The following is a 25434-nucleotide window of genomic DNA, read 5'->3' as shown; positions in this document are numbered from 1 at the left end:
CTGAGTTTGCTCAAACTCATGTCCATCGAGTCAATGATGCCATCCAACCATCTCATCCTCTGTCACCCCCTTCTCCTCTTGCCCTCAGTCTTTACCAGTATCAGGGTCTTTTCCAACGAGTGGGCTCTTCACATCAGGTGGACAAAGTATTGCAGCTTCAGCAGCAGTCTTAGACCAAATTATAAGTATTTAAAATGTTTCTCCTTTTCAAGCTGGAAAGCTGCAGTGGGAAATGGTTTGTGTCAATTTACCCTCACCCCTTCCCCTATCACTCTGGGCTGTCTTAAGTCTCCTCCAGTACTGGGGATGAGGGTACAAAGAAAAGTCTTTACTTTATAGATACTATCATGACTTGACTTTTATGTTCTCTGCCCTCAGGGAATGCTCAAAGCTGACTCCTCACCATGGGCTGTTTTTGTGGGGTCCCTGCATAACCATTGTGAACACTGACATAAATTCCCTTGCCTCCAGCAATCCTTCTCTTCCAGCAGATGAGTTTTGCTCCTCACCTTCATCCTATTGGCTTGGTTTCTTCATTTGACACCACCAGCATCCTGCTGAGGCCGCATCACCCATAACCCCTGGCCAAAAGCAGGGGACCTTTCCTTTTATCATTAACCTAGGCCAACTCTACCCACATGCTTGCTCTACATCTGTTCCACAGAAAACCCACATCCTTGACTCTGGTCACTGAAAGTAAAGCTGTTGCTTGTGTAACCATCTCTTCACTCTGGAATTGAGCCAATTCTCACAGCTTCCTGCCCTTTAGATTTCATAGTCTGTTCTATGAGGTCTACCCTGCTTTAAAGGGTATTTGTTGTCATTTAGTTGCTCAGTCATGTCCAACTCTTTTGCGTACCCATGAACTGCAGCCCCCCAGGCTCCTCCACCAAAGCATAGAGACTGACAGAGAAACAAGATTTTCTTGAAGCCCTTTCTCCATATGAAAAAAGAGGAAAATGTCCCTGTTCTCCAATAACTTGCTCCAGGGAAATTCTCCTTATTTACCTATTCAGTATCAATCTTTTTTCTTTTTTTCTTATTTTTGGTTTAAGTTGGAAAAATAGTTTATAGCAACCTTTTTCACAAATACTGCATAACTCTAGCACCCTACTTTGGAATGCAAGAGGAAATACCATGCTTTTTTCCCCCTCAGTTTTTCTGGGCCACAGCCAAAACTGTGACAGAAAGAATCCCATTTTAACATTCCAACCACTGGGTTTTTAAAATTCCTGACACCCTAAGAAAATATTATCCCCCTTTTATTGGTATATTTTCACAGATATAAAATGACTTCCTGGCTATAATCTAGCTAGACCAGGTTCTTGAACCTCAAGTCCAATAACTTTCTAGAGAAATAAGCTGCTTATGATAAAGAAATTAAATTATGTGTGAATAAGGCACTTGTCCAAGGCCAGAAAAAGTGAAATTCACTTAGAATGACTACATTAAATAAATCATTTTAGAAAAACTGTACCAATGATATATATGTTTCTATCCTAAGCCAGACATAAAGTTTAAACTAAATTGAGAATAGCAATTCCAACTTCAATTTGTCAGACACAATTGCCCTTCTTGACCATGCCAAAGATTAAGGGTAAAAAAATCCTAAAATTTTGACTTTTTAATTCATTGTAAAACAATGCCACGGACTAAGGCCAATCCAGTTATTCCATGATTTTTTTACTCCTTTCCAGCTTTTAATTGTTAATGTCTAAAGCAGATAGTTCAAAATGGGCTCAATTTCATGGTGAAGAACACAGAGAAAGAACTCAGAATGTAGTGCTCTATTTTCATGTTTCCATCCTCATATTCAAAAGTCTGTTCTATAGGCAATGCCCTTGAGCATTGATCTTGGGCCATTTTCCCCAATAATTGTTCTTTATTGCTTGCCTCTTACACCCCAACTCAGGTCCATCCATGAAAAGAAACAGTCTCTTTACCTTTTACTTCTAACCTAACTCATGCATGAAGGTTTAAAACTTTCCCCCCAAAGGGATAATACTTAATTCCATATATGGGTTTTGAAATGTACACTATCCACTCCCCACAAAAGAAAATTATAGAAGATATTTTTGTGTAAATTCATTTGCTGGATAGAAATTTCAACTATCATTAAACCCTCAAAAAGGCTCATGAGCCAAGTAAATGAAAATCCTTTCTGCCTAGTCCTACAAATCTACAGTAGCTTCCAAATCAGGCATGTCTGATTTGGAACCCTTTAAATCTCACTATTTAATTCCAGAGCTCCTGGTTTGTTTCTGAATGCCTATTAATATGACCCGTTTGGGGGATACTATTTCAGAAGCTGACATTATGCCTAGTCAGCACCATCATCAAAAATTTAATAGAATCTACTTAAGATTGAATTACCACTTTTGAGGTAGAACTCCAAAAGTCGTAAGTCAACCGTGTGCTAATGAAGTAGCAGTTTCTTTCATCATTCCAAACATATCACATTTATTAAGTCATATTTTCCAGCCTCATGTTTCCAAGTAGAGGAATTCCAGTTAGAAAAATACTGACCCCAAACACTAATCCTTTATTTTTTCTTTCCCAAAGGAGAAGTAATCATGCACCAGATAGGTTAATTTGGAAGGAAGAGTTGAGCATGTTCAGCTCATCCCCTTTCTTCTTGTTTTTATTTGATAATAAGGACTAATTGTGTAAATCTGTCTAATCCTCAGAGGAAATGTAGGAAAGTCATTTAAATGCAAATTGAAGTCTTACTCTACATTCAGCTTAAACAAAATGATGTTTTGATTTCTATGCATTGATCATTCATATCTTATTTCTATTTTGTGTCTAAAGATGGACTCAGAAAAAACGGGGGTGGGGGGTGGGCATTAAAAAAAGATTACATCATCACTCAGACTTGTGTGGTCTTTCATCAGAACATTCTGGAATTTTAATTTGAAAGCCCAATGATCTCTTTTAAATTTAAAAATCCATTTAAAAGTTAACCTTTCATTCATTCTCATTTTTACAGGCCCTTGCTGAGTCTCCTTCATATTAGTCTGTCTCATATATTAGTTTTTCTAAGCTCTTACATTTATATCTAACTTCTTATGTCATTTATTAATTCTATAATTTTAAATTGTGTTAAACAAGATTGCAGAGCTCGGGGGTCACCATTTGTTTTATTGTTTTCATATGTTCCATAAGTTCCTCCTGGAACCCTCAAATTTGGCTATGATCTCTTCTCTTGTGGAATCCCACAGCCCTTTGAGTCTTACTGTATTAGGTATCTATTGCTATGCAAGCAAATTACCCAAATACAGCAGCTTAAGACAATAAGGAAATGGCAACCCACCCCAGTATTCTTGCCTAGGGAATCCTATGGACAGAGGAGCCTGGTGGCTACAGTCCATGGGGTCAGAAAGAGATGGACGTGACTCAGTGACTGAGCAGCAGCAGCAAGACAGTAATACACATCTATGTTCTCACTCAGTTTTTGTGCATCACAAACCTAGGAAAAGTTTGCCTGAGTGATTCTGGCTCAGGGTCTGTCTCAAGGTTACAGTGAAGAAGCTGGCCAGGATTGCAGTAATCTGAAGGCTGCATGGGGCCTGGGGATATCCATTTCCAAATGGCCCACTCACAAGGTTAATGGCAGGAAGTCTCAGGCCCTCGCTAGATCTTGGCAGGAAGCCTTACTTCCTTGTCATGTAAACCTCTCTAAAGGACTGTAGGATGGCCTTAGAAAATGGTAAGTGATTTCCCCTAGAGTGAGTGATCCAACAAAGCAAGGCAGAGGCTGCAGCATTTTTCATTACTTAGCTCTAGAAGTCATTTCTACAATATGCTATTGGTGACAGAGGTCAGTCTTGTTCAATGTGGAAGGAGACTGCATTATAGTAGAATTATGGGAGTTTATCTTGGAGCGTGGCTACTATATGCACCTAAACTTTAAAGTATACATGTTTAATTCTGTGTTTTACTAATCTAAATTATTGAACTATTTATTTATTTATTTGGCCACACCATACAGGATGCAGGATCTTAGTTCCCCCACCAGGGACCTAAGTAGAAGTTCAGAGTCTTAACCACTGGACTGCCAGAGAAGTCCCAATTACTGAACTATTTAAATGAGCATCCTCTGTTAGCCATTACAGCATTTACCCCTTTTTGCTATTACTCAACGTTGGTGGAGCTATATGCCCTTCTTGAAAGAGTCCAGGTATTTTATTGTCCCTTTAAGATGTAGTAGCAAATCATTGTTTTGAGAGAACACTCTCCACACTAAACTTAGTCCTAAGTTTCTTTCTTTGAAACTCAAAACTATAAGCAGAATCAATACAAGTTGTGTATCCTACAATTGGTGAGAAAAAATGAATACGTTCACATGAAACAGCTGTTTAAATAAGTATCTGTTCACAAAATAAGCTTTATTATTTTTAAAGTCTTAGTTGTCATACAGAACATAGTCTCAGAGCATGAAAAAATTCAATAAATAACAAAATAATACCGAAGAAAGAAGACATAGTTCTCAATTCATGAGAATAGCATTATTTGAACACCAAAACCATGTGTGAAAAGAGTAAGAAAAGAAAATTACAGAATAACTTCATTAATAATTACAGATATAAATTATACCCCAAAAAATCAGCAAAACAATTCTACTAATGTATCAAAAGATAACCCATTATCATTTTTTTCCATTTACTTTTATGAGTTGGAGGCTAATTATATTGTAGTGGTTTTTGCCATACATTGACATGAATCAGCCATGGATTTACATGTGTTCCCCATCCCGATCCCCTCTCCCGCCTCCCTCCACATCCCATCCCTCTGGGTCTTTCCAGTGCACCAGCCTTGAACACTTGTCTCATGCATCCAACCTGGGCTGGTGATCTGTTTCACCCTTGATAGTATACTTGTTTCAATGCTGTTCTCTCAAAACATCCCACCCTCCCCTTCTCTGACAGAGTCTAAAAGTCTGTTCTGTACGTCTGTGTCTCTTTTTCTGTTTTGCATATAGGGTTATCGTTACCATCTTTTTAAATTCCATATATAAGCGTTAGTATACTGTACTGGTCTTTATCTTTCTGGCTTCCTTCACTCTGTATAATGGGCTCCAGTTTCATCCATGTCATTAGAACTGATTCAAATGAATTCTTTTTAATGGCTGAGTAATATTCCATTGTGTATATGTACCACAGCTTCCTTATCCACTTGTCTGCTGATGGATATCTAGGTTGCTTCCATGTCCTGGCTATTATAAACAGTGCTGCGATGAACATTGTGGTGCACGTGTCTCTTTCAGATCTGGTTTCCTCGGTGTGTATGCCCAGAAGTGGGATTGCTGGGTCATATGGCAGTTCTATTTCCAGTTTTTTAAGGAATCTCCACACTGTTCTCTATAGTGGCTGTATTAGTTTGCATTCCCACCAACAGTGTATGAGGGTTCCCTTTTCTCCACACCCTCTCCAGCATTGATTGCTTGTAGACTTTTGGATAGCAGCCATCCCGACTGGTGTGTAATGGTACCTCATTGTGGTTTTGATTTGCATTTCTCTGATAATGAGCGATGTTGAGCATCTTTTCATGTGTTTGTTAGCCATCTGTATGTTTTTTTTGGAGAAATATCTGTTTAGATCTTTGGCCCATTTTTTGATTGCGTCATTTATTTTTCTGGAGTTGAGCTGGAGGAGTTGCTTGTATATTTTTGAGATTAATCCTTTGTCTATTTCTTCATGTGCTATTATTTTCTCCCATTCTGAAGGCTGTCTTTTCACCTTGCTTATAGTTTCCTTTGTTGTGCAAAAGCTTTTAAGTTACATTAGGTCCCATTTGTTTATTTTTGCTTTTATTTCCAATATTCTGGGAGGTGGGTCATAGAAGATCTTGCTGTGATTAATGTCGAAGAGTGTTTTGCCTATGTTCTCCTCTAGGAATTTTATAGTTTCTGGTCTTACATTTAGATCTTTAATCCATTTTGAGTTTATTTTTGTGTATGGTATTAGAAAGTGTTCTAGTTTCATTCTTTGCCAAGTGGTTGACCAGTTTTCCCAGCACCACTTGTTAAAGAGGTTGTCTTTTTTCCATTGTATATTCTTGCCTCCTTTGTCGAAGATAAGGTGTCTGTAGGTATGTGGATTTATCTCTGGGCTTTCTATTTTGTTCCATTGATCTATATTTCTGTCTTTGTGCCAGTACCATACTGTCTTGATGACTGTGGCTTTGTAGTAGAGCCTGAAGTCAGGCAGGTTGATTCCTCCAGTTCCATTCTTCTTTCTTGAGATTGCTTTGGCTATTCGAAGTTTTTTGTATTTCCATACAAATTGTGAAATTATTTGTTCTAGTTCTGTGAAGAATACCATTGTTAGCTTGATAGGGATTGTGTTGAATCTATAGATTCCTTTGGGTAGTATACTCATTTTCACAATATTGATTCTTCCAATCCATAAGCACGGTATATTTCTCCATCTATTTGTGTCCTCTTTGATTTCTTTCATCAGTGTTTTATAGTTTTCTATGTATAGGTCTTTTGTTTCTTTAGGTAGATATACTCCTAAGTATTTTATTCTTTTTGTTGCAATGGTGAATGGTATTGTTTCCTTAACTTCTCTTTCTGTTTTCTCATTATTAGTGTATAGGAATGCAAGGGATTTCTGTGTGTTAATTTTATATCCTGCAACTTTACTATATTCATTGATTAGCTCTAGTAATTATCTGGTAGAGTCTTTAGGGTTTTCTATGTAGAGGATCATGTCATCTGCAAACAGTGAGAATTTTACTTCTTCTTTTCCTATCTGGATTCCTTTTACTTCTTTTTCTGCTCTAATTGCTGTGGCCAAAACTTCCAAAACTATGTTGAATAGTAGTGGTGAGAGTGGGCACCCTGTCTTGTTCCTGATTTTAGGGGAAATGCTTTTAATTTTTCACCATTGAGGATAATGTTTGCTGTGGGTTTGTCATATATAGCTTTTATTATGTTGAGGTATGTTCCTTCTATTCCTGCTTACTGGAGAGTTTTTATCATAAATGGATGTTGAATTTTGTCAAAGACTTTCTGCATCTATTGAGATAATCATATGGTTTTTATCTTTCAATTTGTTAATGGTGTATTACATTGATTGATTTGTGGATATTAAAGAATTCTTGCATTCCTGGGATAAAGCCCACTTGGTCATGATGTATGATCTTTTTAATATGTTGTTGGATTCTGTTTGCTAGAATTTTGTTAAGGATTTTTGCATCTATGTTCATCAGTGATATTGGCCTGTAGTTTTCTTTTTTTGTGGCATCTTTGTCTGGTTTTGGAATTAGGATGATGGTGGCCTCATAGAATGAGTTTGGAAGTTTGCCTTCTTCTGCAATTTTCTGAAAGAATTTGAGTAAGATAGGTGTTAGCTCTTCTCTAAATTTTTGGTAGAATTCAGCTGTGAAGCCATCTGGTCCTGGGCTTCTGTTTGCTGGAAGATTTCTGATTACAGTTTTTGATTTCCATGCTTGTGATGGGTCTGTTAAGATCTTCTATTTCTTCCTGGTTCGGTTTTGGAAAGTTATACTTTTCTAGGAATTTGTTCATTTCTTCCAAGTTGTCCATTTTATTGGCATAGAGCTGCTGGTAGTAATCTCTTATGATCCTTTGTATTTCAGTGTTGTCTGTTGTGATCTCTCCATTTTCATTTCTAATTTTGTTGATTTGGTTCTTCTCTTTGTTTCTTAATGAGTCTTGCTAATGGTTTGTCAATTTTGTTTATTTTTTCAAAAAACCAGCTTTTAGCTTTTTTGATTTTTGCTATGGTCTCTTTTGCAAAAGATTGCAAAAGAGTGTGTTTTAAAAATAAATAAATAAATAAAAGTTTGATTTGCTTTAGAAAGCCAACTAATAGAACAAACAAATTTAAGAAGTCAAGTCATATCATCCAATAGATCCAGAAATAACACTCAATAAAGCTAAACATCTATTTATGATCTAAATCACCAGTGGACTAATAACAGAAGGAAATCTTTTTTAACCGAGGAAGGACCAACTATTAAAAAACCTACAACACATATTCTTAAATGATAAGCAACAACAAATCCAATAAATTTTTTTATGGATAAAATTATAGAAATACATGAGAAGTCATTAAAGACAATCTAAACAGCTAATCTTGGATAGTTAGAGTCAATATTGTAAAGAATTCAATTTTCTCCAAATTGATTTATACCTTTGATTAAACACAATTCCAGGTAAAACTGCACGAGGATTTCCCATGAAACTTGACACCAAATTTGGAATATATAAATGATTAAGTGTGAATATAGGAAAAAAAGAAAAGGAACGTGACCATGTCACTGCATAAATAAAAAATAACTTCGAAAGGATTAAATATGTAAAAGTGAAGGACAGAACTAAAAAAAATATTTAGAACATAGGAAAATATTTCATAACTTTGCTGCTGCTGCTAAGTCGCTTCAGTCATGTCCAACTCTGTGCGACCCCATAGATGCCAGCCCACCAGGCTCCCCCTTCCCTGGGATCCTCCAGGCAGGAACACTGGAGTGGGTTGCCATTTCCTTCTCCAATGCATGAAAGTGAAAACTGAAAGTGAAGCCGCTCAGTCGTGTCCGACTCTTAGCGACCCCATGGACTTCGGCCTACCAGGCTCCTCCGTCCATGGGATTTTCCAGGCAAGAGTACTGGAGTGGGGTGCTTTTATAACATTCAGTTCGATTCAGTCCAGTCGCTCAGTCGTGTCCGACTCTGTGACCCCATGAATCGCAGCACGCCAGTCCTCCCTGTCCATCAACAACTCCAGGAGTTTACTCAAACTCATGTCCATCAAGTCGGTGATGCCATTAGAGGTGATTTAATCAAACAATGCAAAAATATTGATAAGTTTCAAAACAATACTAAAGATTTTCATAAAAGACTCAGTAAAAAAATTAACCACAAATGGGAAAGGATATTTGCTTATAACTGACAAAGTCTAATATTCAGAGTATACGAAACTCTCCTACAAATCAATACTTAAAAAAAAACCAAACAAAGAGAAAAACAGGCAACAGACAAATAAGTACTTCCAAAAGAAGAAATTCAAGTGGTCAATAAGCAAAGGAAGAGGTGAGCAAATTCATTCAATAGTAGCCATGGAAACCAAACTAAGATCACGGAGAAGTCACAATGCAATGACCACTAAGTTGACAATGCAATAGACTGGCAAAATTAAAAATCCACAATGCAAGGGTTGGCATAGATTTGAAACAATAGAAATTGTCATACACTGCTCTCGGGTGTGTAAATAGGTACCATTTTGAAAAACAGTATGGCATTATGCAATAAAAATAAGTATAAGAATAGCTAGCAATTCTACTAAAAATTTACCATAGAGAAATCCTCAAATGTGCATTACAGGCATGTAAATGAAAAAAATTAGCTGAACATAACATAACAATAGTAACAAAAAAGGAAATACCTCAAATTACTATCAGTAAAAGGTGTTAATAAGCTGTTGCTTATTCATTATCCTTACAATGAAATACTATACAACAGTGAACATAAAAGAACTACATCTACACAAGTCAACATGGACAAATCTCAAAACATGAAACACATATTTGTTGAAAGAAGTCAAGAAGAATTCACACATCATTTCTTCCAAATAAAATTCTAGAACCATCTGAATTAATCAAGAGAGCTTTGAAGAATACATATAGATTATAAAGAAAATCAAAAGAACTATTAGATAAAAATTCATCCTTCAGATTACCTCTGTGACTAAGTTATGGGGGGAATCAATTTGGGAGGAAGAACACCGAGGACTTTTAAGTATTGGTAATATTTTATTTCTTAATTTGGTGCTATCAATAAGGATGTTTGTTTTATTTTCTAAAACTGAACATAGATAAATTTATAGACTCTTTGATATGTGTGATTCTAAACAAAAAGTATAAATACAAGCTGTCCAACAGTTGTTTTAGAATGGTGAACATCTTTAGAAATTGAACTATCAAAGAATATAAATGACTTAGGCTGTCTATATTTTAGTGCAAAGTTTAAAATTATATTTAAAATAATCCATCCTCATTATATTACTTTGATCTATATTCTGAATCCTTATACTACTTTCAGAATATTTTAGAATGGAAAAGATGGACTGTTTTCAATGAACATATAAGCCATGTCATTCCATTATTTTGTCACAAGAGGGACTAGATGGTTAGAAAGTATAGCTTTCCCTTTTGGTCTTAAGATTATTTGTCTGTGTTAGCATTTAAGTTTCACACTCTGTATTCATGTCAGTGTATGTGCTGAAGAGTGTAGTATTGTTATATATATTTCATATCAGCAAAAATGTTAAGATAAATGTTAGCTTGCCATTTTACTTCTGAATTGATAGAAAACTATATAGAAATTATTTGACTTAGCTATTCTTATTTTTTGGTAAGTAGAAGAAATAAATAGAATACAAGTCAATATCTCCAGATTTCTAATATGTTTTTGGATCGAATCTGGGGGAAAGAAAGGAAGGAAAGAACAGGGAATGAGGGAAAATGCGAAAGAGTTTATTTTCTTTTTATCAGACAGACCATGGTGTGTTTTAGTCGCTCAGTAGTGTATCTTTGTGACCCTATGGGGTGTAGTCCACCAGAGTCCTCCTTCCGTGTGATTTTCCAGGCAAGCATATGACAGTGGGTAGCCATTTCCTTCTCCAGGGAATCTTCCTGACCTAGGGTCTCCTAGGGTCTCCTGCATTGCAGGCAGACTCTTTACTGTCTGAACCACCAGGAAAGACTGTAGTGTCCTCCCATCTACTTGAGCAGGAAAAGTAGATTAACTGTAGTACAGAAAGAAAAAAATGCTATTTTCATTTATTTTGCTTTCACTTTTGAAAGTATATGTTGGTAATATGGACCCATACATGTTCTGTTCTAATTTGTAATAATGCATGAAACCAAACCATCGTGCTCTTGCGCTGTGCTGTGCTGTGATCACTCGTGTTGGACTCTCTGTGGCCCCATGGACTTTAGTTCTCCAGGTTTCTCTGTCTGTGGAATTCTCCAGGCAAGAATACTGGAGTGGGTTGCCATTTCCAACTCCAGGGGACCTTCCCCACCCAGGGATCAAACCCACCTCTTGTGTCTCCTGCATCGGCAGGCAGATTCTTTACCACTGGGCCACCTGGGAAGCCCTGAAACCATCACACTTCTCTAAAAAAGTAAAAGGATTATTTCTGGTGACACTATTCACTCCACAGAAGCTTTCAGAGGTCAGTTCACATGTGGGCCACTACTCTTTTCCCAGCTGCCATTTCCTTTCTCTTCTCCTCAGTCCTTTAAACACCTGGAAATGCTGGTTTCTCACTTCCTCTTCTACTGTCTGGGACTTCCCCAGAGCATTCTTCTCTATCCCAGGATGGCTTCTACCTATCCCTTCCCTGGAGTTATAATGGGAGTTGTTCAAGAAGGAATTTGAGGACTCGGAATAAAAATCACATTTCCTGTTTTTAGGTATTAGCTGTAATACACTCAGACATCAGCCCTAAATCATACAAACAAACATATTCAGTTTTTTATTGCTGTGGTAATAAATTAACACAAACATCTAGGTTTAAAAAACCCACAAATTTATGTATTATCTTACAACTGTGTAGGTCAGAAGTGCAGTATATCATCTTGTTCAATCGCTCAGTGTCAGATGCCATCGACTGCAGCCTGCCAGGCTCCTCTGTCTATGGAATTTTCCAGGCAAGAATACTGGAGTGGTTTGCCATTTCCTCCTCCAGGGGATCTTCCCAACCCAGGGATTGAACCCACGTCTCTTGCATCTCCTATATTGGCATTTGAATTCTCTACCACTTTCCCAGCTGGAAGCCTTTATAGATGATGTAGTTTTAGTGTTTAAATTATGTAGTCTAATACTGACAATATAATGCAAGTAATTAGAAAGAACCAAAAAAACTATTGAAGATGCTCTGAAACACATCTTGAAACTCTTTAAGCTGTTGAATATTGATGAAGTTGTCTTGAGAGGCAATTAGGTCTTCCTCATTGAGATTTTCAAGTGATAAGCTGTATCATCGCTGATCAAAAATTGGAGCTGATATTCTTACATTTGGTGCAAAAATTAAGACTCTTTCCTATTCTAAAATACTTAATTGCTGGTAATGTTCTATTTCTTGATCTGGGTAGTAATTGTGTTTATAAGCTGTATATATCTCATATTGTTCACTCACAAAATACTTATCCTATTTTCTGTATGCATATTATGTCAATAAAAAAGCCCAACAAATCTGTTAAGTCAATTCCCCTCAGCTGTGAGACAATCACTTACTTACATGGCTTTCTTAGTTTCTCCCTATTTCTATCTTTTTTAAGATAAAAACTTTTAAATCCAAGGTCAGTGAAAGTTATGCATTCACAGCTCTGGGATCTTTCCTATTAGCATTTTGACTTAATAGAACCAAGTAATGGCAATAACAAATCAAATTAAAATGTGTCTTTTTAAAGAGATAATTGATAAAACACACAAATTGTAAGGCTTCTTGTAGAATTTTTTAACTTTATTTTAATAATAAAACTTTTTTTCCCCAAAACAATATCTGAACATATATAACAAATATAGACTATCACACACAAAGCTTCTCTAGGTAAAATCTGAGTGAAGACCTGAGGGGCTCACTTACTCCATATCCAGTCTTGGCTTCAGTATCTGTTCCTCTTCTACCACCATCCTTCCCCAGGAAAACTATTGTAAGGAAGAGATTGGGGAAAACCACTGACCTAGTGCAACCTCCCTCAACTGACAGAAAGAGGAAAGGGGAAAGGGACTTACCCAAACTAAACACTTAGCAGATTGGTATGCTGGTAAGATCTGGCTTTTCATCTATTCGATTTCGGATAAGTTGTTTAATTTCTCTAAGCCTCAGTGTCCTCAGATGTAAAATGGAAGTGGGCATACCTACTTCAACAGATGTTCAAAAGATAAGAGATAGTGTCTGACATATACTGGGTGCTGATGAATAAGAACTACTAGTCATTCCTACTCCAGAAGAAAGGCCCCAGATCTGCAGGAAAGAAAAAAAAGCAAAACTGAACACTAGCTTAAATATGTTATTTTTGGTTTGTTTCAGGAAAGTAGTAGATCATCCAAAAAGGCGATTTGGTGTCCCTGTGGATCGGATTGGAAGAAACCGGCTTTCAAATTCCAGAGGCTAATGGATTCCAATCGTGAGTAAAATTTGAAGAAATAACAATACCTGCAGGCTTTGATTAATATTTCACAGTGGGCTAATTGATCCATCTTGGTTTATAAATCCCCCTTTGGATCTCTTGGCTTATAAACTCAGTTTTTCAAGCATTTCTTACTTGATTAGTATATTGATGTTAAATAATTTAAATGATATTAAAAAACAATGCTTAGATTTACTTTGCCCTAAAAAGAAGACTTATTCTCTCAAACTCACATATTGAATATTAATATGCAGACAAAGATTAAAGCTCTAATTAGGAATAAATCATTTTCATAAATATAAATAAACATGTAGCAATCCCTCTATTATTAAGAAGACACATTCTGGTGATATACACATCTTGTTGCTCATAACTAAACTACCCCATTATCATCATGAACCAGGAGAGAAAATGATATAGCAGAAAGCATATCAGGCATGAAATCAGGACATTTAATCCAAATCCTGGTTCTGTCATTCATTACCTCATTTCCATCAAGATAACTGATTTCTCTGCAGCTTAAACATTTAGATAATAACATTAAGGGTGTTGTGAAGATTAAATTAGATGCCTGTACTAATTCTAAATTGTATTAGACACACAATATGTGCAAGTGAGAAGAGCTTATCTTACAGTTCTGAAAATTAGCTCTATGCTGAGCCCTATTCTTAGTTTTATTTACTCATCATGCTCTGTAAAGTAAGTATTGTTACTATTCCAATATCTTGAAGAGTAATACAGTATAAGGGGTATAACTACCAGGTGGATAGGTCTGGTTTTGTGGGTCACATCCTGGGTCATCTACCTATTAGCTGTGGCAACTTGCTTAAATTCTGAAATCCTCCTTCATAAAATGAGGATAATAATAATTTCAACTACGTTGCATTGTCCTGGGGATAAATGAATTGGTATACATTAAGCACCTAGAATTGTGCTAGACATAATTAAGTACTCAATAATAATTATTATTATTGTACAAATAAGTGGAAAGCTTATATTAACTAACTCACAATGCCCCACAGCTAGTAAGTGATACAAGTAGAATTCAATTCCAGTAAATATTTTTTGGACACACAATCTAGGCACTCCCAATAAGGCTTACAGAGAGGATGCGTCCTTTCTCCCAAACAGATTAAGACAGCTCAGAACTATTTTGACAATTTCAGATTACAGAGAGAAAACTGCTTTTTGCTTTTCCAAGATAATCCTCAGACCAATGATGAAGAGGCCCAGAGCGTCACATCAGCCTGACCCTCTTAATCTGCCATGCTCTTTTGCCTCCTCATCAAATACTCTCAACCACAATGAAAAATCAGTATTTTACCTCAACTATCTCATTCACAGAATGTCAATTAAAATAAGTTTTTCCTCTATGGAATCATTGGTCAGTGAAGTGGCAAGGTTACTGAATGTCCATAACTACAGGAGGACTTACTGAAAATAACCAATGACACTGCCATTTGAGCAGCACCATCTTCAAAACTCAGGTTGAAATTTTTTTATTTCTAGAGATATACTAAGAAGGATTGTTACTCTTCAGGGATGCTAAAAAATCACCACATTATATTTGAAAAGGAACTAATTGCTATTAAAAGTTAAGTAACTCCTAGAAATTGGGGCCACAACACTGCAGTTTCTTGATGTATTGAGAACATTATGACACTGAGATTAAAATAATTAAATTCAGTTGGTTTCCACATATATCTCATCACCTTTGCAACTCTGGGTTATCACCCATTTTAATATTTCTGAGTTTAACCAAAACACGTGTATGACAAAAAAATCATATAAGGAGTTCATTTTTCCTATAAATTTTACATATGTTTTAGACCATAAAATCTCCAGAGTTACTAAACTATGAAAAGGGAGTTGAATTACTGTTTTCTGAATCATTGTTATGTGAAATAAAAATTAATATATTATGTCCTTCACTTAATAGATTTTTTTTTATTAGTTGGAGGCTAATTACTTTACAATATTGTAGTGGGTTTTGTCATACTTTGACATGAATCAGCCATGGATTTACATGTGTTCCCCATCCCGATCCCCCCTCCCACCTCCCTCTCCGCCCGAGCCCTCTGGAGCATCAAGGGTTTCCCTAGTTGGTAAAGAATCTGCCTGCAATGCAGGAGACCCAGGTTCAATCCCTGGTTAGGGAAGATCCCCATCACTGTCCTTATTATTAAAACCTAAAGATAGCAATATCATAAAAATATGTTGAGAAAAGAGTTTAATATCATACATTTTTCTCTTTCCCTTTCTTCAATCATTGTGGGTTCACCTGCTCAACCATTGTTTCTATTCTTTACCTCCTGCCACTATCACCAAGATTTCTGACATTTTTTTACTTCCTCATGTAAAGTTTCATGTTTTTATATTTTAAGAATAGTAAAGGCTATCAAAATATGTTTTTAATTTCCATTTAACTTTTCAAAATTATTTTTGCTGTGTTATTTCTTATTGTCACAATATTCCTTTGAATTAAACAAATGTAATATGTGAATCATTTAATAGGTAACATGAATAATTAAATAATTTTCACATAATCACACAATGAAATCACTTGAGATCCAAAGATATAAAGTCTCCTTCAACCTAAATCATTTTTGTAAGTGAATGAGAACACAGGCTTTGAGAGGAAACTGATTTGCCCAAAATTTTACACACTTTTGGACAAAGCAAGCTCCAGGTCCCAACCTCTGGACTTGTAAGCCAACATTCTCTTCATGGCCCATGAGATCTGTGTGCTAAATTGTTATTGCTGACTTCACTGATTATCCATTCTTAAACAAACAGAAATAGTATATCACACTTTATGAAAATCTTTGTTTCACTTCTGTGAAAGCTAATATACACTCTTTGGGGGCAGTTTTATTTGTGGGTTTTCACCTTCTGGGTTTCACTGTAAGTCTTCACACTAATAATGAAACTGGTACTAACATGGAAGTTTTTCTTGGTTTGAGGTCAAGTCTAGATACAGCTGCTGTGTGTTACTTAGTTTCCAGAATAAATGTTTGTCTCTTCCTGATACACATTTTGGAAAGGATGATAATCTTCTTTTTACACAATGTTCTCCTCAAATTGTTAATATATTGGACCAAATTTTTGAGTTTTTAATAGGTTTCAGTTCTAAGCAACTCAAATTCAAAGTGGTAAGATGCAGCTTCTCTAGCTGCAGTTAGCAAAGTTCTAGGTCTCTGCTGTTGAAACAGGATGCCAACTTAATGAAATGTGGATAATATGATCATTAATTGTGCTACCCCTTGCTGCTACAGTACCTTAAGACTTTTAATAATGTAAAATACATGTTGCTGCGTTATACTGTCAATTTTTATTTTAGAACAATATTGACACATATCATTCTGATAAAGCAACATACCTCTCAAATAACAGAAATACTATGCTTAAATACCAGCATATATTTGGGTCCTTTAAAGAGAGCAAAATATACAACAGTTATCAACATGTTAACAATAAACAGAAAGTAGTAATCAAATTTTCTTTATCTTTCCCTTGTAACGGCAACATCCTTTGACCTAAGATTGGAAACTCAAAAGAAAGAGGTACGAGAAGAAAGGGGGCGTGGTTTCAGCATAAGCACCTACCTGTTACATTTAAAATACACTTTTTAATAAATTTTGATCTGAAATTATCATTTTGCATTATTGTCTCTGCCATAAAAGACATAGCACTTAAATAAAAGCTATAATGAAACTTCATGTAATTAAAGTTTTAGCTCTTCTCAACTGAAGTTGATGGATTTCCCCTTATGCAGAGTTCTCATTAGCTGTAACATTTTCAACTTTCGTTTTTGCAGACACAACTTCCTTGGGTGAAATGTCACAGAAACATGGAAGATATTTTGAAGTTCTTCACACTCCTTAATGATTAAACTTCTAAGGAAACTTCTGTCATCCTTTCCAGAGCTTGAACTTCTGTTCATCACATCACAGTATTGTTACAACTTCAATTAAATTGTGCAGATAATTTCAATGCATGGATACTTTTAAAATATATATTTTAGTTATTCATGAATGGTTACTACACCCCAAACATTACTTTTCTAAGAAACACAATACATTGAAATGCTTTCTGTGTGCCTTTACCATTTACATATATGAAATTGAGGAATAATAGCTAAAGACTGACATTTATTTCAGTAGAATTTAGGTACAATCCATTTGATCATCACTGGGGAACAAGGAAAGACGATGCTGTGTATTTTCTCTTGAAGACTTTTACTCCTCTCTTATCTTTTGTCTGTGAGCCTCTTGGGTAATGATTATGAAATTAGGCTTCTTTTACATTCAAATGTCAATTCAGTTTAACCAAATAAAACACAATCCTAGTTCCAGATATAAGAGAAAAACTCTCTGAGCAAGAAAAAACAGCAGTAATTAAAACCATAAATTTTATTCTCCCTATAAACTGAGAAACACTGCAGGTCAGAGCATACTGACTTAGAATCAGGAATCGAAGAATATTATTCATTTGCCAAGTTTGGCTATCTCGTGTCCCCTAACAACTTTCCATTTCTCTAAATTATAACTTATAGTTAATTGAGAGTAGCAGTGGCTGATTAGGAGAGCTATTTACAGAAATAACATGAACTTGTGGGGGAAGTCAAATAGGAAACCGCCAGAGCTCTTGGGGCCAGTTCAGTTCACCTAATTGAAGCACAACACATTTTAGCACATTACAATAAGCAGTCTTCTTAATGTTAACCACCCATCTATGAATCCATTTAATCTGTTTCATATATTGTGTTTAATAAAGCATTGAAGAGTATAATATATTTGAGAATGATTTCTTTAAAATGATTCAAATTATTTTTAATTCGCCTATGAAAGCACAAGGTTTGGTATTCTGGGAAGCAGTCCTCAGCAAAAACTGCATTGTTGCTGTAATTTAAGTGCATAAGCCCATTGTGCATTGTATATGCTTTAAAAACATACAGAGGATTTATCACTTGAACAAGAGATTTAGCATAAATTAGCAGAAGTTTAAAAAGCCTCTGAAAACACTTCTTTAAACTCTAGTAATCACTGTCAAGCAGACCTGATATGTGAGAAAAAAAAAGTTTGACCAGTAGAGGAAGGTTTATTTTAGCTAAAAAGGAAGAGTGTAATGAGAAGTTACAGTTATACTGGAAGAAGAGGAGAGAAGTGGGTAGTTGTTGATTTTAACTAAAAATAAATCAACATACAATCCAAAGAATAAAATAAACTCAAACACAGAAATGAACATATATAGTTAGCATTCATTGTACAGAAAGTGATTTTGTGTGTAGTTTCTTTGGGGGAGAAATTTTCTAACTGCTGAAAATCTTTAAATTTAATTTAGAAAAAAACTGAAAATGAAATATTCTTTGAATTGTAATAGAGGAGCCTTAGCAAAGAAAAGTAAATTTTGAGAAAGCTCACGGATTCTTTGATTTCTGTTCATATTCTTGCACTAGAAATTTAGCAGTGGTACACAAAGATCCTGCAGAACTTACTATTTGAAAGAATTTTTAAGTTATAATTTATCTTGCCCAACTCTGTGATGATTTATAGAAATGTATCCTATTCCTTAGCAACTCTTTCATTTTTCTCCCATTTGGATATTTGTCAGACTCTGTCTGCAATGCAGAAAACCTGGCTTTGATCCCTGGGTCAGGAAGATCTCCTAGAGAAGGGAATGGCTACCCACTCCAGTATTCTTGCCTAGAGAATTCCATGGACAGAAGAGACTGGCAGGCTACAGTCCATGGAGTCACAAAGAGTTGGACATGACTGAGTGATTAACACTCCATTCCACTCCAATCCAACTGGATGCTGCTGCTTCATGCATGCTTTGACAAAAGGTATTAAAACCTAGTGTAGCCTAAAAATTTATCATGGTAAAGATTTAAAGTTGGATTAAACAAATTGATTTCCTATCTTCTTTAATTTTTAAATTCAAAATTATGCTTTTGTGCTTCCATTTTAACTAAAGTAAGAAGTCACAATATATTGATTTACACTTTGTTCTGATGTGTAATACGTTTGCCTCATAGAATATACACCAGACTTACATGAAGAAAAAAAGAAAAATGTTTTCTCTACTTGTAACTATTTGATTTCATATTTTAATTTCTACAACTACTTTATATAGAGTAGAAAAATCATGAGTGGTATTCTACTTTAAAATAAGATATTTGTTTAACATATCAGGAAATTAAATAATAATTTCTCAAGAATATGACAAGTCATCTCATCCATTTGTACAATGTATTGTGTATTACTAAATCCAGCTATATGTCATTGAAAGTTACCAGCTTGAAGGGACTTTTCATCTAGTTTCAAAGAAATAGATCACCTTTTCTTCTTCTTTGTTCCTGTGTGAAGCTTCATGAAGCAGTGAATAGGGATTTCTGAATTCTGGTGTTAATTACATAACTAATTTTTCATGGGGGATGTTAATTGCTGACTACAAAAACAAAAAATATCTAGGGAATTCTACCTTTACTTTACAGATATTGTTAGGGAATTAAACTTCTTAAGGCAAATTTAAAAAAATAACAAATTATAAGAAAAACTATTAATAAATTTCTCTAAAGGGAAAAAGTATCAGAAACTTTTTGAATAACATTACCCCTAAAGTTTAAAAATGCTTGAATATCATTCAACTGTGCCAAAGTTAACAAACATGAAATGATGAAAACAGGCATTTTATCTTTGTTTATAATAATATCATGCTTGTGTTCACAGCAGGTGTAAATACGTGAGAAGCATTCAGGCATTATTAAGCAACTATATATTTATGTACATTCAAGTGGCTCCTAACAAGTTTATTTAAAGCACTACAGGTATATTACTCAACTTGGTCTGATTTATGAATTTTTAAATTGTTTTTCACTTAAGCAATATTGCTCAATCTAAGTCATAAGATAGTTTTATTGTTAAGAACCACACAATTGATATATGTAGATAAACTACATTTCCCCCATACTGTGATATAAGGGAATGCCTGTAGACTATCTGACCATTGATAGTCTACCACTGATATTTTTTAATTATAAACTTTCTTTGACAATGTTTCAGTGTCACCACAGGTGGCAAATAAAAGTGAAGTTGGATTCCTAGCCTTGAATTGATTAAATATGTTTGTTCAGACATAAGCAAGAGCAGTTTAATGTGAAGATGTGAGAAAGAAATGAATGAAAAAAAAACTCAATGAGCTTTTGTGTTTAGCTTGATGTTTTTAGCAAACTGAATCTACTCTCTCACAGACATGCTAGAAGTCTCAATTTCTGATACTGTGATGAAGGCAGAGATAAGAATTAAGGGGCCCAAAGGTAAATTGTTATGTAAGAAAATCTTCTTAATATCTCTCTCTCAAACACCTAGTACTACTTTTTCCTAGAGTCCAATAAACAAGACTTCTGCTCCCTAGTAACGCATTTATTTGGTACTAAGAGTCTTATTAACAATTATTCTAATGAACAGAAAAGAGATAGTAGCCAGCAGACTCACAAAAAAAGAGAAAGAACAAAGATACATATTTTCCACATAGATTCAGACAATATAATTTAATTTTCCAAAGCAATTTTTAAATTTTTTAATTGATAGCTCAAGCACTTAGTCATCACTGAACAAAATGATATGTAGACAATAAATTTATGGAAAGCATACAATAGGTGCAGAACTCTCAGCTTTAGCTCTACAGAGTCATTCTGATAGTCCATGCTATTCAAGTGCAACTACTTTGTCACTACGGTTCACAACATCAACTTTCAGCCTGTAACAAGCTGTATAAATTCTGCCACTCTTTTTTTATTCTTGAAATAGCTTTGATCTTTAAACAGTAGAGTAGGTAGATATGTGACTTTTTCTAATGTTCTTACCCTTTTTTGCACCCAGAGCAAAAACTTTAGACACAGTATTTCCAAAAACAAGCTAAAAAAGAAACAAAACAAGTCTTTATTAGAAAGATTTTTAATAAAAATATTACACTTCAATAAAATAGTTTAAGTAAGCCTGAGTATGAGAAAGTTTTCTAAAACAGATATTTAGTGGTAGTCAGCCTCATATGGATCTTTAAATTAATTAAAATTAAATAAATTTTTGAAGATTCAGCCTCTCTATAATACTAACCAACTTTTAAGTGCTCAATAGATGACCATAACAGGCAGTGCAAGTTAGAGAATGGTCATCTCATTAAAGAAAGTTCTAATGGACAGCTCTGTTTTACATTATAATGCATGTAATACAATTCAAAGAATACAATAGGCCATCCCACTAGATGTACTCCTCTATTTTAGGAGGGCTTCCCTGGTGGTTCAACTGGTAAAGAATCTGTCTGCAGTGTAGGAGACCTGGGTTCAATCCCTGGGTTGGGAAGATTACCCACTCCAGTATTCTGGCCTGGAGAACTCCATAGACTATTCAATGGGGTCACAAAGAGTCAGACACAACTGAGCAACTTTAATTTTCTGTTTAGAGTTGGCGTAACTTAAGTCCCAAAGAGGACTAAGCAAATAAGCAAAATTAGTGATAAATATGCTTCTATTTACTGGAGGAAAAAGAAGGAAGAGAATTTAAACTTCCCTTTGCAAACCACCATATGATATTTATGTAATTTGATTGTCAAACTGAGTCTCACATTCTGATCATAAAGTGATTCTTCAGAAAAAAATCAAACTAATTCAAGCAGCATTTTAAATCTTTAAATGCATGAATGAGTGATTTCAAATCTTCTGTGGATTGTTCTCAATCAATTATCTGACTTAACATTAGCTTCATCTAGTTAATTAAAACTTCTCTAATTTCCTTCAAACTAAATGTTTTATAAAATGAAGACCTTGGGGAGATAGGTCTTTGATTCACTATTGATTAATGGGATGCACAATAAAAATGAGTTGAAGAACTCATAGGACAGTTAAGACACTCTTGGCCATAAATGATAAAAGTCTATCTTCCTGCCCAGGTATCTCTCCCTAACTCCACTTACTCTTTAAACTGTGGCCTTAGTGCTCATCACCACATCTACACAGTGTGTTAACGATAGTACTCAGAGTTTACTTTTCATTCCTAAAAGAGCCAGAGTTTTCTTTCAACAAAACACATTCAAATCCTATGAAAGCAGAAATTTATTTTCAGACAGTAAACTGAGGAGCTTGGCTCTCTAATCCAATATTCTTTTTATATTTTGGAAAGTCCCTTTCTGTCCCTTTGGATATCTTTGAATATCTCAATCAAGAAGGAAAATATAAATCTACACATATCCAAGACTTGCACCCCAAGAGCATTCTCAGTTCTGGAATATACTTCCCAGTTGAAGGAAATCTTCATGAATGATATCACCAGTAGAACCAACTCCTCAATGCTTATCTATCATTTATCATTTATGTGGGGGGTGGGGGGAACACCCTAGCCAGCATTCTTCTGTCTCTTGACATCTATCTGGTTCTCTCTTCTAATTCCTGTTTTTAGCATGATGCTTGGTGTTGGACAGCTGTATCTTTAATGAAAGGAAAGATTTACCAGGTGTCTGTCAAGTATATATTAAATGGTTAAACAAATAACATTATTTCACAGAAGTTTAAGATATTCTAGCTTTAAGCTGAATCTTTGAGTTCATTTCACCTTCATATATTGTTATTCATGGTAGACTGTTTCTAGTTACCCCAATAAAAATGACAGATGTGATGTGGGTTGTTTCTGTCACCTAACCTGGGCATCTAATTCATATGTTTATCACCACAAATATTTACTTTTTTCCTACTACATGCATAAATGCTTTAATATCTCCTTTCTTAAAAACAATCACAAAGCTTCCTTGACTCCTCCAAGTTACTCCAGCTAATTTTCAGTTTTTACTACCCTTCAGAACAAAATTCCTCAAAAGAGTTGTCTATTGTTAGCCATTTCTGTTGTTTTATCATATTCTCCTTAACCAAAAGTCCATCAAATAGTACTTGTCAAAACAATTAAAACCCTTCCCATTGCTGTTCAGATGGAAATTCTGAGCTCTCATTTTACTGGATCTACCATAACTTTAGGAACAGCCAAACTATGTCTTCCTGGAAACAGTTTTTCTGTTTGACATCTGAGGCATTTTTCTCCCTGTGGCCTTTCTCCAGAGTAGCTGCTCCTTCTCAGTCTGTTTTGTTAATTCTCTCTCATCTGCCCAGTCTCTAACTTTGGTGTGGCCTGGCATCTGTCCTTGGATGTCTTCTGTTTTATATCTATCTAGTGATTCCCTCGGAGAAGGCAGTGGCACCCCACTCCAGTACTCTTGCCTGGAAAATCCTGTGGATGGAGGAGCCTGGTAGGCTGCAGTCCATGGGGTCACGAAGAGTCGGACATGACTGAGCGACTTCACTTTCACTTTTCACTTTCATGCATTGGAGAAGGAAATGGCAACCCACTCCAGTGTTCTTGGCTGGAGAACCCCAGGGACGACGGAGCCTGGTGGGCTGCCGTCTATGGGGTCGCACAGAGTCGGACACGACAGAAGCAACTTAGCAGCAGCAGCAGCAGCAGAATGATTCCCGAGAGAGCCTCAGCACAATACCAAGCAATACTGACATGCAGGTAGCTGTCATGTTTAGATCTCCAGTCTGGGCTACTTCCCTGAGCTCCAAATTTATATACTCAGGGATTTACTCAAATCACTACTGGGAAGATTTTGTTATGCATGGCATAACAAGCTCAAAATATCTATAGTAGAGATAGGATTCTTCAACTGTTCATTGGATTTCTTGACATTTCCCAGGTGCTCCCCTAATCCCATTAAGTTAGATTGAGAACAGGTGCCTAATTTTGGAAGGTAAGAATGCGTTTTCCTCCATATCTTTCCTATCCTGTTAAAGGGACACATGATGCAGGCACAAAGCGAAGGAAAATAATCAAGGTACACAAAGCTTCATGTAAACATGAAAAAAATCTTAAACCAAGTTACACCACTGAATTTTTAAGGTTATTTTGTTGATGTGGTTTGCCTAATTTATCCCAAAATACACCTTAATAACTTGAAAGAGGGTGCTACTCTAAGAGGAAGCTAAATCATGGCACAACCTCAGCAACTGATTAATGGAAGACAAGGAAATTGATATCACAGGCTGGAAACAAGAAGAGTCATTTTACAAAGTAGCAAAATGTGTGGTAAAACTGACATCTATAACAGTTCGGATTCAGAATGTGTTCCTCTGGAACTTCTAGAAGAAAAAGGTAAGGAAATAGAACACTGGCAGTATTTTTAGGTTTCTGGTGGATTCACTTAGCCAGGTATTACAAGAAATAGTAAGCCTAGGGGAAAATGGAATCTTTACAAATAAATAAAAAAGAAACAAAGGTAGTTCAGAAATACAAGACCTTGAAATATTTCAAAAGCTGTTTCTAGATACCAAAACTATAAAAAGGGATTTAAAATGATTCTAAGTGAGTGAAGTCAGGTAAGAATCAATTGAAATAAGGAATTCAGGGCAAAAAAAATAGATTAAGTATTACTTTTCAAAGTATTTCTTCAAAAACTCAGTTGAGGGTAAGAATACAAAATAGTTAAAATAGTTTTTTAAAAACTATGTAGCAATAGTTGAGAGGCTGTCTAAATTGGTAAAAGAAATCATTGTCAAAGACATCATAAACCCTAGAACTAAAAACATCTTTGACACTTTAAAATGAAACAAACCTGGGGCCTCCAATTTTGTGAGAGTAGGAGGAGGCCTGAGAAAACCACTCAGGCCTCAAAGAGAACAGTCCCCCAAAAGCACATAAGCTGTGTTGAGGGATGAAAAATGAAAAAAAAAAAAAAAAAGCAAAAGCTTTAGAAAAAGTAGAGAAAGGAGAAACAACACAATGGACAAAGGACTCCTCCTACACACTAGTAGGTCCTGAGCAAGAAACTTTTCTCCATCTCCAGGGTAAGAGACTTTTATAATATTTGCCCTGTGGGATTTCAGAATTGCTAGAGGTTACCACTCATGTCTCATGTTCTTTTCCTTTATGAATAAGATGATTGATTGCTGTTATCCTTTCCCTATTCCCATGCTGATTATTGAATCTGTCCTTTTAGCTAATAAGTCTGTGAATGAAGTGGAGCCACATTATATTTGACAACACTTAGTATCTCCTGGAGAGCCTGTTCTTTGTTTGGGGTGCAGCAGTGAAAGGAATTCGGGGTTGTCTCTAACACAGAGTCAGTTGAGTATAGTCTATGTGGTTAAGAAAAGATCAAAGGATTGACTGTGGTGGAGGTGGTACTCCCCATGTACTTTTATAAGTGCTTTCTAACTTTTATTAG

The 25434-nt window shown here is 35.5% G+C and overlaps 2 protein-coding genes across 5 annotated transcripts in view; one reads left to right on the top strand and one right to left on the bottom strand.

Moving 5' to 3' along the window:
• The window catches only part of OSTN (osteocrin), a 41206-nt gene extending 24004 nt beyond the window's left edge, over nt 1-17202 (top strand). Inside the window, exons 4-5 of one of the 2 annotated variants that reach the window (XM_020905236.2) lie at nt 13068-13164; nt 16985-17202. In XM_020905236.2, the coding sequence (XP_020760895.1) occupies nt 13068-13152 (85 nt within the window). In that variant the 3' untranslated portion in view covers nt 13153-13164; nt 16985-17202. Of the gene's footprint in view, nt 1-13067; nt 13165-16708; nt 16730-16984 lie in introns of those variants that run through there. The other variant, XM_070466239.1, reaches the window with a different exon arrangement.
• A 2906-nt stretch (nt 17203-20108) lies between these two features.
• UTS2B (urotensin 2B) overlaps nt 20109-25434 on the bottom strand; it is a 44678-nt gene continuing 39352 nt past the window's right edge. For all 3 annotated transcript variants that reach the window (XM_020905241.2, XM_070466241.1, XM_070466240.1), the window contains exon 6: nt 20109-21086. In XM_020905241.2, coding sequence (XP_020760900.1) covers nt 21061-21086 — 26 coding nt within the window. In that variant the 3' untranslated portion in view covers nt 20109-21060. The remainder of the gene's footprint in view (nt 21087-25434) is intronic.

This window comes from Odocoileus virginianus, chromosome 4 (assembly GCF_023699985.2).
Source record: "Odocoileus virginianus isolate 20LAN1187 ecotype Illinois chromosome 4, Ovbor_1.2, whole genome shotgun sequence".
In the NCBI taxonomy this organism is placed as follows: domain Eukaryota; kingdom Metazoa; phylum Chordata; class Mammalia; order Artiodactyla; family Cervidae; genus Odocoileus; species Odocoileus virginianus.
This window is presented reverse-complemented; position numbering and strand designations above follow the sequence as displayed.